The sequence below is a fragment of the Ixodes scapularis genome, unplaced genomic scaffold, assembly GCF_016920785.2.
Source record: "Ixodes scapularis isolate PalLabHiFi unplaced genomic scaffold, ASM1692078v2 PGA_scaffold2__306_contigs__length_199485367, whole genome shotgun sequence".
Lineage (NCBI taxonomy): Eukaryota > Metazoa > Arthropoda > Arachnida > Ixodida > Ixodidae > Ixodes > Ixodes scapularis.
This window is the reverse complement of record NW_024609857.1, coordinates 160,155,130-160,168,531: the sequence shown is the minus strand read 5'-3', so window position 1 is coordinate 160,168,531 and position 13,402 is coordinate 160,155,130. Positions and strand designations below refer to the sequence as shown.

The following is a 13,402-nucleotide window of genomic DNA, read 5'->3' as shown; positions in this document are numbered from 1 at the left end:
CACTCTCTTCGCACATTCAGTTGCTCTATCTATAGACACTTGTGTAATAGAAAGTTAACAATGATGGTGCATCCCACATGATCTGCAGCATTGTCATGGGGGCAGGCCATGTGTATATGTCATATCTTATTGTGTCATCTATCTTGTTTGCTATGACTTTAGTACAGCCAATACCTAAGCACATAATGTGCAAGCAAGGTTTTAAAAACAAAAAGACTTTTCTTGTGATCCACTCAATAGCAGAAATATGTTTCTACTAGTACTGTGTAGGGAAGCACATCCTCCAAGTACAAGATAATGTGTTGCTAAAACAATGAACTGCCATACTATTCAGGATTTTGCCTCTTAACAAACAAAGAAAAACACCTAATCTACCATTGCCAAATGTACTTACTATATCATTATCACCCAGTCTAGTATGTACCCTAGTTTGTAAATAAGAAAAAGCCTCATGTTGCCCTTTGCAAGTCTTTTCTACACATGTAACAATTGGGAAAAGTACATATGAGTTACTCTGCGACAGATGGATGGAGGAGAGAAAGTGGCCATGCAATCTTTATTGCTGCCTCCTAGCCCTGCACACCTGAAACTGAGGAATGCAAGCACTGATCTCTACTATAGGGGACTGGATGGTGCATTGAGCAGACAGGTATGAAGCTACCGGAAGTGGCTTGTCCCGGAAGTGAGCGCTTGGCAGGCTTTTCAACTCTTTCTAGTGCTGGTTCGAACAGCACTCGGGGTGCTAGGTTTTTTCTTGTCATCCCAAGAGGGCCTGCTTTTTGCAGAGTAACAGTGCATGCGGACCCGAGAAATCTCCTGGGAAGCCATTCAATGGGAAAATTTTGAGATTCTAGTTTATCAAGTGTGCGTATGTCCCACATTCAAATGCCTTATTCTCGGGATTTAATCCAGACGGGACTATTTGAACCCAATCGAAGACAAAAAAGCAGGGACCAAAATATTGGCTGAATGCACTAGGAAGCCCAGCGCACGCCCGACTTTTGGGACAGGCATCGAACTGCCGGTGACTTCACTTGCACCAGGCTCGGAGAGCAGCTAAGTGCCATCCAGCCCCCCATATTAGAGATCAGTGAATGCAACCTGTCGAGCTTTGATGCCCTTGTGCAGGTGCAAGTGTGGAGACCAAAGCAGGGTTTCTCCCCGTTACAGAACGTCCTCTACCTTAACAGCTTATTTTATGAACCATACCTTTTATAATTGTGTGCATATCAGTCAGCTCAGAGCAGCCAGTAGTAGAAAGGCTAACATTTTTTGTCTTTCCCTCACTGGTGTTTGGTTCAAACATATTCCACAGAAGCTTTTTTTAATTAATTTCTCCTTGTAGTTTTTTTCAGCATGACATATTTATTCGCACTCAAATAGACCTTTTGCCAAATTACTCAAGCAACAAGGCTGGGAACTTAGTAGACGCACTGCACATGCTTGCTTTATCCGTATAAAAGATTAGAAGTGAATAACCAAATTAAGGCATTGACGAAAGCATGTGCAAAGTGTTTTTAGATTTTTGCTTTAGAAAAGTTATTGCTACAGATGCCAGCACCATGCTGCACGTGTACCGTATTTATTCGAATATAAGGCGAGGATTTTTTTCCAGAATCCGTAGTCTCAAAGTCATACCCCGCCCTATATTCGAAGCTCAGTATAGCAATATGACGATTTTTTTTCTTTTTCTTGGTTTCTTCTACTGCTCCCTCGCCTTATAATCGTGACCGCCTTATATTCGAATAAATACGGTAACTGTATTCCCAGCATGCTCCTCGGTGCCTGCGTTCAGTCAAATTTGTTGTAAGCACATTCAGACAGCAGGAAGTTGGCCAGATTTAAAATGATGTCAATCTGCTAGAAGTTTGACTGCATGTCAGTACGATGCCAAACTCTTATTACTGTCAAAACTGGAATGAATGAATATTGAGCTCCCAATGTCTGGAGTCTGGAGCACAGACTTCTGCACCACATGCTACCATCCTGCAGTGCAGTAATATGTTTGGTCACTGTTCCCACTCTTTACAATAGCTCACTGCTTATTGGTGGATAACAAGCCTCTTGAATGCAGACGTGACACAGAATTTTGAAGAAAGGTACTAACTTATTTATATTTATGATCGGTGGTCATCATGACGAAAGGATACACACCCACATTTATTGCTGTCTTGATCGGTGGTCATTGACGCTCGGGGCGGCGATAGTCTTGATCAACTATCGTTGCCCTAAGAAGCTGGAGGAAACTAGACATGCGCAATGGGACTGCGACCCAGAGGAAAGTAGACACGCGCGACGGGACTGCCACCCCAGGAGAGCAGAAGGAAACTAGGCACGCAAGCGCTTGGAACGACAACAAAGAGGGAGGTGCCAGCGTAGACATGGCCGATGCGGGTCGCACAGCTGCAAATCTTTGAGAAACCTTTATTATCTACCCGAGAGTCTACTGATCTTAAAAATGGTGCCTATTGATAACTAATCTACTGAAAATCCATATCCAAGTGATGAGACGTATAAGCTTTTGCATAGAATTAAGAGATTTTGCATCAAATTCGGGACCAGAGTTTTTCTTGATGCACACAAAAAATCCACGAAACCCTAGCCATAAACAGCTTCGCTGTAAAATTTCGTCCACAGAAATGTGGCTAAGAATCAAATTATGAGCTTGTTACTGAATGTACCAAACTAAAAGCAAAAATAATGGCTTCTGGCTTTTACCGCAAGGATGTATAAGGCAATCTCATAGGATAAATTTTGAAGTCTTGCCTTTAATTAACTAATCTATATACAGCCTATCGAAAATTCAAACCAGTCTTGATAATGAATGGGACGGACCATTGGTTCCGGTACGATTTATTTCTACACCAGTAAAGTGGTTAGTTGTACATTGCGAGCTCCTGTCTCTTTTTTGGCATTTCTTGTAAAGTGCAATTAGTATACCTATCAGTTGCTACTTATTTCTGATAAGATTACATTAAATGCATTTTGATTATTACCATAACGCTAACCTATACTCCGTTCACCCTTAAGCTGAGACTGGAAGCTCCGCCTTCAGCGCGAGCTGGCTGGCTTCCGCAGTACTTTGGTTACGCATGCCTGGGTGTTCACACTTGTGTTAACAACGGCAAAAAGCCCGCTCTCAGCGTGAACAAAATATAATCTTAAAAAAAAAAAAAAAAATTAATTCTTTTATCTTTAAATTATAGTTAACATATCTCCAAATTACTACACTCAAATGACTATGCATATTTATTTAGCTACATCGATTCAAAGTTTCATGTCCAGGTTGTTCACAAGCATGTTTCAAAAATCTTCCACGTTTCCTCTGAAAATTTGTTTTGTTGCAACACAGTTTTGTTAACAGTATCTTTATACCTAGAATTTGTATCTTACTTTTTTTCAGTATTACACTAATCAGACAGGGCAACAATACTAAGATTCCTGGGAACTCAAATATACTGTTCTCCGATTGGCAGCAACTTAATTTTCTTTTTTCCAATTATCATTGAAAAAAATTCAAAATGTGGTAACTTTTTCTAGAATGCTAAAATTACAAGAATTGCTTTGGTCCATATCTGTACTGTTTGGAAAACACATTGACATGTTTTGTCCCAGATTTTAATGGGTATATTGTAATAGTTGGGCAGAAACAGCTGCAACAAAGTTGATTTTCTTGAAAACTAATGGATAGGAATAACCTATAATTTTATATTTGTGCTTAGTGCCCAAAATTGCAATGGCTATGAGAATTTAATACGAACTGGGTGAGAAACCACAGTGAAAAACCAGTGTATCTCGCACCCTATTCAGAAGACGTCTTCACCTTAAAATGACACTCCAGCGGTAGGTGTGGGTAAACGTGAATATGCAGAAATTTCAATGATTTCATATTGGTGCAAGTACATGCATATAAAAGGAATTTTAAGAATTAGCAAAAAGTGCTGTTTGATCAATAAGTTGCTTTGCTGTACACCTCTCCAGTTGGACCCAGCTTTCATGGCAATTTCAAGGCTCTTCCTCTACTGGTGAGCTGAAGCAAATACATAATTTGTTTACATTCAATACTCCATTGTTCCTGAACTATTTTGTGGCAAGTCCTTTGAACAATAAGATAAATATTATCCAAGACATGGGTATGTTACCAAAAATGTTTATTACAATAACATGATTCATATAATATATATATTAGGTGTGGAACAAAAATGTTGCTTGCCAGCAGACCCCCGCACCTCTCTCCTTCTGGGTTTGTCAAAACTGGAATGAGAAAATGATCAAAGAGATTAAGTTAATCAACCTCTTTCTGAATCAATGAAGGAATAGGGGTGTACTAAATGGGGTACACCCCCTTTGTTTCTGCATAACGAAAGTAAACTGCATCGCTGAAATTCCAGACTCTGCCAGAATGTACTGCTAGGTGTTGGGATCAAATTCCTAAAGCTTCAAGACCTACCATGTTCTCGTTCGAAAGTCGGAGCAGACCTCAAAAACTTTTGATGAGAAAATGACTCCCTGGCAGCAGACGCTATTCATCTCCATCTATTTGCAGGCTCCGCTAACCATTTTCTCACCGACAATTTTTTTTAAATTAACTTTTGACTACAATAATGCCAGGTCCTCAAGCTTTGGCATCTTAACCAGCCAGCACATTGTCACTGGTGGTGTAAATATTGACCGTGTCAGAGTAGTAGGAGTTAAAAAGTTTAATAAACCGCTTTTAAAGGGGTAGGGGGAAGGAGAGTTTGCCGGTGGCTATGGGGCCTGGGCAATTGGCAACTTTGAAGGCAACTGGCCTTCGAAGTTGTGTAGTCTTTTTACGTTTGTATTTTAACATGTTTTATTCTAATGAAGGTCAAAACCAAATATCACAAATACAGCAAAACCTCATTATAACAAAATGGGATATAACAAACTAATGGATAGAACAAAGCAATCATAATTCCCCTTGCTTGCTAATAGTGGGAAGAAATGGACATTGGCTATAACAAACTAATGGTTATAACGAAATAATTACGACCGCTCCTTCAACTTTGTTATAACGAGGTTTTACTGTATATAAAAAATGTTGGCGGTCTCTGGCATTTTCTAAAGGCGTTCCAAATGTGCAGCATTTATAGGGCCTCTTCGTGCTCCTTATTTTGTGGGCAAAGTAAATTGGCCACTGAAGCTACATTGTGGTGTCACCTGACGTCAGTGTCGCATGACACTGTCATGTCATCAAGAATACGTGCCACGGACACAAAATCCCAAAAGGTATATGTTCAGAATTTGTTTTAAATCGTAGGGTGTTTTAAATGCTACATATTTAAGACGCCCTTTAATTTCTCCCCAAGACAGTCTGTCTTGGGGAAAAATTAAGCACGGAAGCACGGAACCATAAACATGTGGCAGCATATAGCTACTTTGGCTTGTGACAACTTGATGCATCAACCGATGCTTACATTGAGCAACAGTGCAACCACTTTAAGTTGTTACACCTTCAAAGTGTAGTGACATCTCAGGGTTGCTGAGGAGGAGCACAAACAATGCTCCCATTCAAAGGGAGCAAAACAAAACCAAACACACTTAGCCCTTCTTTCTGTTACCTTGTCTAGAGCCTCTAGGCACTGTCTTTATTAATGCGAAAGCATTAACTGTCCCATGGAGCGAGCCGACGTCATCAGTTTGGCACCTAGTTTTCCTGATCCCCAAGGTCCCATTGGCTGGCGAGTGGCGACGAGGCTCCCATTGGCCGCTGTGCACGTCAGTCTCAACGACCGCTGCCCAATGGCGCTGCGTGTCCGTGCCACCAGCGCACCGATAAAACTAACTGCCGCAACCCCATGCCACTACGGGCCCCGCGCCAATTAAAACGGACACGTTGGCGCGCGCTCGGAGGCTTCTGTTCGTCTCGCCGCCGACCAACATGGCGTCGCCTCCATCATCCACATCGTCGGCGGTGCTTCTGCTCGTCTTAACACAGACGAACATGGCGCCGCCTCTAGCATCCACATCAACAGAGGGGCTCTTATGCTTTCGCATTCACAACTCGTAAGAAGTGCCTAAGTGCACCTCAAGCTTTTTCCAAGTTTGTACGTGCTTCTTTTGGCTATAATTTCAAACAAAGCTGCTAACATCACGCAATGTCCTCGTGCTCAGCATTTACTTGGGCAGAGAAATTTGATGCTTGGCGCTAACCCGGAATAGTGAAACTGCAAGAAAAGCACCAGCTTTGCGCAGTGTCGTACTAGGACATACCCGCTTGAGGAACTCCTCTGCACAGATGCGCGCCCTTGCGTTGAGCGCCAGCTTCATCTCGCTTATCTCCTTGTCAATCTCCTCCATGAAGTTGATCACAAAGTCCACCAGCTTATGCTTGAACATCTGCTCCGTGTGGAAGTTGGTGATCAGGAACGAGATGTCGTAGCCCTGCGAGACAGAACGAAGCCCGAACACTCCGTTGACCCAGAATGCTCGCTGCAACGGAGCTTCCTTTCTCAGCCATTCCTTAAAGCCTGACACGCGATCAAGAAGGAGGAAACCCCTCCCCTCCTATACTTTTATTCACCTCAAAAGGAATCTGAAGGGGTTCTTGAAAGAAACGAGATAGAGGCGAATTCTAGCAATTTTTGTCACGTGAATTTGAACATCACGAGCATTTGACCTGAATGTATTAATAGACGCGAAAAAAACCGAGACCAAACACTGTGTGTGCCGTCTTGCACGGGGGTTCCAACTGCCTCGCTTGTGCCACTTGTGAGGGAAGGACTCAAAAACACTGCGCGCATTTCCCATGCCTTGCAGAAGGCACGGAAATGTTGACATCTACATATAATACGTCGCAATTACCTCCTTCCACCCAAACGCGCAAGAAGGAGCAGCTTCAACGCTATTTTGGAAGCACTGTTTGGCCACTTGGCTCAACAACCTGGAATATAATATTGATATTCGTGATTCTGGAGGTCAAATGAAGACAATTTAAGTGTTGTTTTTATTAAATACAAAACCACTTCGGCTTCCCTTTAAGTCCAGACGCGGCCGACGCTACGTGCCGAAGGTGTTCGTCATGTTTCTGTACATGTATCATCGCCGAACCAATCGTAAGCAGAAAAGGCCCAGCGACCCACGCTTTTGACGCTGCTTGATTGGTCTTATTATATAGTAAGTTACAGCTCAGGAAGGTAGGGCGAGGGAAAGGAAGGTTAGGGAGGAGAATGCAGACAGAACTCTGGAGAAACCTCCTCCTCTCTCCAGCATTCCGTCTGCTTCCTCCTCCCCAGCCTTCCTTTCCCTCACCCAACCTCCTTGAGTTGCAACAAACTATAGCTTGTAGCGTTGGCTGCGCCTGGACTTGGGCTGAAACAAAGCATAGCTCCCAAACCCGCTCGTTTCAGGCAAGGAGGACAGAAGAGCACGAGAGGAAAAAAAGCGGACACTGGGGAACTTGGAGCTATTAAACAAGCTACGGTTCAGAGGAACGACTCTTCGCCCATCTCGACGCTTCAAACGACGGTTGCCAGTCGCACGACGCTTTATCTGAAACCGCAGGGAACGGTCCTTCATCTCTGGAAATATTAAAACGATCCGCGACAGGACGACACAGCGTCGCCCGAGCTTCCCGACGCCTCGCCTAAATCTGAGGAGGTCCGATTTTCTAATTGTAACAACATTGTAACAACAAGACTTGCAAGGTCAGCATATAGTGTTTTTCTAGTTACATACTGCACAAAAGCACTGGCATTGTGCGGTGCATAAAAAGAAATAAAGTTGAAAAGCCCACAAACACTCTCAATTTGCCGCAGCAAAACAAACACGCCTAATCTATAGTCCGTCTTCTTCACTTGTGTCAGCATTTATTATACTTGCACCATTTACCCAGTGTTCTTAATGTCGACAGTTAACCACTACCTGTCGTACAAAAACATTGCGGTTGAGCCTTCCGATAGCAATACTGCTAAAAATAACAATCCACACAGCGGCACAAACTGGGGTGACCTCCATCCTCAATCAGCGGCAAAATCACGAAAGGTGTCAACTTCAGTTTTGGAGCGCCATCTGTCCGATGAGCTTCTTCACACGCTTGAATATTGCTGAAAAAGATGCTTAAAAGCACCATTCACGTGACTACTGCCAATCAATCCAGTGTGCTCCTCTCTAACAGAGGAGCGAGTAATCTGCCTGTCAGACGCCATAGTATCCGAATTTCCTCTCTGCAAACCTTTCAGAAATACCCAATTTTTTTTTTCTTTTTCTTTTACAGAGTATAATATTGTTTTGTCAGCTTCACGTCAGAATACCGTTTTGCTCGAGTAACAGCCGCACTTCTTATGAACAAGGCCCTTCCGTCTACTTTTTTGCAGAGCGCACACACACAGCTAATCATAACGTTCTGCATAAAAAACGCAGCGAATAACAAGGTTGAGAACATGATTCCCCATAAAAATGCGATCTGAGCAGATAGCAATTTAAAAAAAAAGAGCCTATCTCTGTCCCGTAAATTAATGCCATTTTTCTGCCAATCGCGGTGATTCGCTATTCCTGTACTCCGCGGGAAAGCAGACCCAGAGGCCTCATTTATAAGTGCGGCTATTATTCGAGCAGATACGGTCAGGGACTGAAACCGAAAAATATGACGTTTCGGCTACGGTTAACGCTTCCTGTTGATATCGGTCTCACTTCAGTTTTTTCCAGTTTAAATTTTTATGGTTTCGGTTACTCCAATAATTTGTTCTACTAAAATGCTAGACAGCAGTTTTATAATAAATGGTTTAAAGCAGTCCCAAATATCCAAAAACTTTATATAAAACGTCAATGTAAAACCTCAGACTTTTTTTTTTCTTTCTGTGGTATTCCAAAATCGTTACTCGCGACGTGTTTCAGACGAAATGAATACCAGGTTCTGTTTTCCGCCAGCTCTGCATGATGGTCAATTAATTTACCTCGTTTCTTCCTACTGGCTACTGCAGGTCAGGAACGTCGGTAATTTTGAAAGAACAGAGTTGAATGGAGATCTATGAAATCTAACCCTGAAGGCAACACATACTGAATATATGTAGCGGTTGTAGGTGTGGCAGATTTAGAAATATAGACTTTTCATTATAAGCTCGGCCACTCATTCCAACTAAGTATTCTTAATCCTAAATTTAGATTAAACGTAAATGTATTACTAGGTGCAACACTCGCTGACGCTAACTCTGTCAATCTGTCAAATGGCCACGGCATTTCAAGATCTCTCCTCAAAGTTATTCTTAAGAAAAACTAATTTTTTTTTTTTTATTTCCTGGGGTAATATTGTTTAATATTGGTTATTGGTAAATAATTTACAGTTACGGTTTTCATAAATTTCAAATAACGGTTTCGATCTAGTTATGGTTACTGAAACATTTTCGTTCCTAACGGAATTTCGGTTTTGGTTACGGTTTGAGCCCCTGGATACGGCAGAAGTGAAAAATGCAAAATGGACTTTTGAATTTAAATTGCTAGTCCTTTCGAGATGTCATCCATTCCCATGCTCTCAATCACTGCAGTGAACCAGTGCTCACCATTTTAGTGGCTCGCTTTGTTGTGTCAACAAAAGCAGGAGTCAAAGAACTTTAGCTCTCCGCTCCTTTTAAGAACACGCAGGGTGTTTCTTTTTAGTTGTAACACAATTTTTCAAAAGGGGGGATCCTTGGATGAATGCTGTCTTCACTGCGTATTTAACGGGCTCGGCGGACGTTAGACGGGGCAATATTCATCCCAATATGTCGGACAATCAACTGAAATTGGCTAGCAAACTTTTTAAGTTTTGATTTTATGAGTTATGTTCCAAATGCAGTCTTAAAGTCAATCACTAATAATGGATAGACCAATTTATACAATTTGCAAAAAAGGATAGTGGTTTTTTAGATATTCGTCCCCAAGTTTTCACATGTTTGTCGGCAGTTAAAAAAGTGTGGGCATATTAGCATGCCCAATTATTTAGGGTGGGGCGCCCTGAACAATACGGAGAAGGGTGACTGGCACTTTGTCGTTATCTAGGCAGCGTCTGGTCGACGCCCACGCGCTGCTGAGATAAAGAAGAGGTAACCAAGAGGTAACCGGCACGGATACGTCACTTTTGTACCAATGAGGCGCACTTTGCGCGCACACTTTTTGATTTGCCAACAAACATTCAAAAACGTATTGCTAAATACCTCAAAGACTTTTTCGGAAATTGTATAAATTGGTCTAACCCTTATAAGCGATTGGTTTTAAAAGTGCAATTGAACGTGACTCATAAATCTAATACTTAAAAAGTTCATAAAGCAATTTTAATCAATTAGCTGACTATACATGACAAATCTTGTCCCGTCTAATGTCCATCAATCCTGTTAAATACACTGTGAAAACAGCACCATGTAAGGGTCACCCACTTTTTAAAAAAAATCTGTTAAGGCCCGTTCACACTCTTGCCACCGAGTACGACTGAGAGAGACGAGATCTCTTACAACTTCTTAAATGTTTCTAGAATGAGGGAACACACTGACATTGTGGCGCCATCTATGCGGTGATCCTAGAACTGCATTTCACAAAAGCGAAGGTTTTGCGGGATTTCCGAGGTCAAATGTGCGTAATACCCATAGAAAGGCTCGTTTATAACACTGACAAAAGCTTTTCGAGCCAGAAAGGAAAGGATATTGCGCGAGAAATAAAAAAAAAATATGCCGGACCGCCGAGTTTACACTGCTTCCCAATAGATGGCGCTAGTGTGTTCTCTGGTTTAAGAAGTTTTAAGGAACCCAGGTTTAAGAGGTCGCAAGCAGTCGCAAGAGTGTGAACGGGCCTTTACATGTAAAACTAAACACCCTGTACACTGTGACTTCACTAATCACCATAGTGGAGGGACCTTCGCTACATTACCAAAATGTCCTGAACTACTCAGCTTTACCTCATCCCTTTTATTAGATGTGGAAATTCAAGACTTCTTGAGATTGGGCTAGTAGGCTTGCCTTTTTTTTTTTTTTTTTTTTATTGAACTGCACTGCTAAGGTTTTAAAATGAAACAACACTTGGACTAGTAAAACACGTGACATACACGAGTGAGAGCAACTGCAAACTTATGTATGTAGTGTAAAACCTTAGTAGCGCAGTTCAATCAAAGACTCGCTTGGAAGCCCACATTCCCCCGCCCCCCAAACGACAACGACGGCTGCTAGCCGGCAAGGTTGCACCCTTTCGTTTTTGTCGACAAGCAATGCCATGCATTAAACACGCTTGCACAAGAACAGAACAAATGCATCAGTCCTGCTTCCCTCGCACTTTTATGTACTGAGCTCTGAGGACTGTTAAAGCCAGGCAGGGTCCCTTGTTCAATTGGCTTGCAGCAGCATTGGTCATTACGGCAGTGCCTGGAGCACGTCTCTGCCCCATGTTTAACATGTCCATGAGAGTGGTTCCTGGCTTCACAAAGGTGCCACCATAATGCATGCCATGATCCCGGCTAGGTAAATGCCACAAACCCAAATCAGCTCAGGCACAATATCAGTTGAGTCAGAGGCCAAACGGTCCCAGAACAGTGGGCCAGTCTCCGGTGGGAGTGAGGTGACGAGTTGTTTGCGGGCTTTGCGACCCAGAAGCTACGGAGGCCTCTCCGCACCACTAAAGAGAGAAGAGGACGGATACCTCGACAGGCTTGCGCCGTAGCACGATGAAGTTCTCTGCCCGCATCATCATGAAGCGCATGAACTTGTGGCAGAGGATGTGCTCGATGTCGTCGGCCTGCTTGATGGCAATGCTGACGCGCAGCGAGTTGATGGAGCCCTCGATGAGCACCTTTTCCTTCTCATTGCGGCTGATCACTACCGGGTTCAGCAGCAGCTCTTTGCTGCTCCTGCAAGGTGGGAGGCCCGGGACAAGCGCGGGTCAAGACACGACTCTCTCCACATTTTGCAATCCAATTGTAGTGATCACCAGAGTCACAAAAATACTCCCAAGGTACTGCAATGCTTTTTCCTTTTATCATTTGCAAAAGCAAAGTCTCACTATCTGCCACTAAGCTTCTCCTCTCCCAAATTTTCACCTACAGTTCTGCTGTTAGCCAGCAAACTGTCAGCAATTTTCAACCCGTCTTGAAAGCGTACACCGAGCATGCTGATAAAATTGCCCAATCACCCTAGAAGAAGTGCTACACTAACGCAATGGTAGGCTGCTCGTACCTGACTTCCACTTCGGGTTTGTTGTGTCTCTCCACCACTTGTGAAGAGAAGTTCTCAAGGCACATGGCAGCGTTTAGCGTGTGCCTCACGGCTGTCAGGTACGGCCGCAACGTGGCAGACTGAAATTTGAGAGAAAACCTTCGCTGAAGCACTGGTTGCCTCCCGTTCACCCAAACCTTAAAGGCTGCTTCACACACTTGCGCTTGACTGTGGCCGACTGCACTACAACCAGCCTTTGGAATCGCAAACTATGTGGCTTCTAGCGTTCGGCGCGGTTGTTACCCCAGTAAAGCTTTTTCGACTAACCGGATCCTGCATGAACAGGGGATGACTCTCCATGCTACACAACTAGACGCAATCCCTCAACCCCCTCAGGATAGCTTGCTGCTAAGGACGACGGAACCATGCGAGTTCTATCTCGGAGGAATTGGAGTGGAGAACGCAAGTGGAGTTTCCTTTTGTGTTGCACGTGACTCACCTTAACAATAGAGATTCGGTCTCGGTGTGACGGACATGCAGGTAACCGCCCCCGACAACATTAACGGGGACCAATTAGAGCTTGGGTCTTAGTGCTCATCGGGCTCAATATTTAATTAAATACTCCGAGCTCGCGCGATCGGCTGTCTGAACCCGATGGAAGGGCTGCGTGGGTTGTGCTAGCATATCAGCGTTGAATTACAACTGTACCATTATTCACGCATGAACGCTTCGCTTACGTCCCTTGCGCTAGATCCGTTTTAATGAAATAGTCATATTTTCTTATTTCTTTAACGCGTACAATAAGCTCGATGAGAATGCGTCTAATTAGCGGTTCATCCAACTGGTGTTGAGAAACAATTCTTTGCAATCAAGCTAAGCGCCGGGCGAAGTTGGAGCATGGCAACGCCTATGCCGATGTCGGCCCGCTTTGATGTTGGGTCGCAGAAACTACGAAAGTACCGGCCTTCAGAACTTTCAGGTGAAGTGGGCCTTTTCATTTTACCCACACTGCGTGTATTTGGTGGATTTTGAGGAGAGTTCACGTACCATTTCGACATGCAACTTGACCCGCCGGAGTCCACTATCAATATTTACCGGACATGACACAAACCACGCAGCCCAACCAGAAGGAAAGAGGCTGCTTTCGAGTATCACAAGTATGGTGTCACAAGTAAGTTTGTTGTAATGGCGCTAGTAACGGATTATTTAAGTTGCTCAAGGCGTTTTTTATATATATACATATAAAGCGGTGATACTAAATGTTTTATTTG

The 13,402-nt window shown here is 43.3% G+C and overlaps 2 protein-coding genes across 3 annotated transcripts in view; one reads left to right on the top strand and one right to left on the bottom strand.

Annotated features, from left to right (window-relative positions):
• Positions 1-4,134: 4,134 nt before the first annotated feature.
• On the bottom strand, positions 4,135-13,308 carry LOC8039536 (actin-related protein 2/3 complex subunit 4). Its single transcript, XM_029983921.3, has 5 exons — positions 13,179-13,308; positions 12,153-12,271; positions 11,620-11,827; positions 6,235-6,405; positions 4,135-4,254 (listed from the first exon to the last, which is right to left on the bottom strand). The coding sequence occupies exons 1-5, from the start codon at positions 13,179-13,181 to the stop codon at positions 4,249-4,251; spliced, it is 507 nt and encodes a 168-aa protein (XP_029839781.1). The 5' UTR covers positions 13,182-13,308; the 3' UTR covers positions 4,135-4,248.
• LOC8039533 (ubiquitin carboxyl-terminal hydrolase 15) overlaps positions 13,292-13,402 on the top strand; it is a 61,279-nt gene continuing 61,168 nt past the window's right edge. For both annotated transcript variants that reach the window (XM_029983918.3, XM_029983917.3), the window contains exon 1: positions 13,292-13,302. The gene's annotated coding sequence lies outside the window, so the exon portion shown is untranslated. The remainder of the gene's footprint in view (positions 13,303-13,402) is intronic.

Excerpts from the sequence above, each read along its gene's own strand:
- LOC8039536 (XM_029983921.3), bottom strand. Across the intron at positions 11,828-12,152 it reads AAACCCGAAGTGGAAGTCAG|GAGCAGCAAAGAGCTGCTGC; the intron begins GTACGAGCAGCC and ends CCCACCTTGCAG. Across the intron at positions 6,406-11,619 it reads TACGGCGCAAGCCTGTCGAG|GGCTACGACATCTCGTTCCT; the intron begins GTATCCGTCCTC and ends TCTGTCTCGCAG.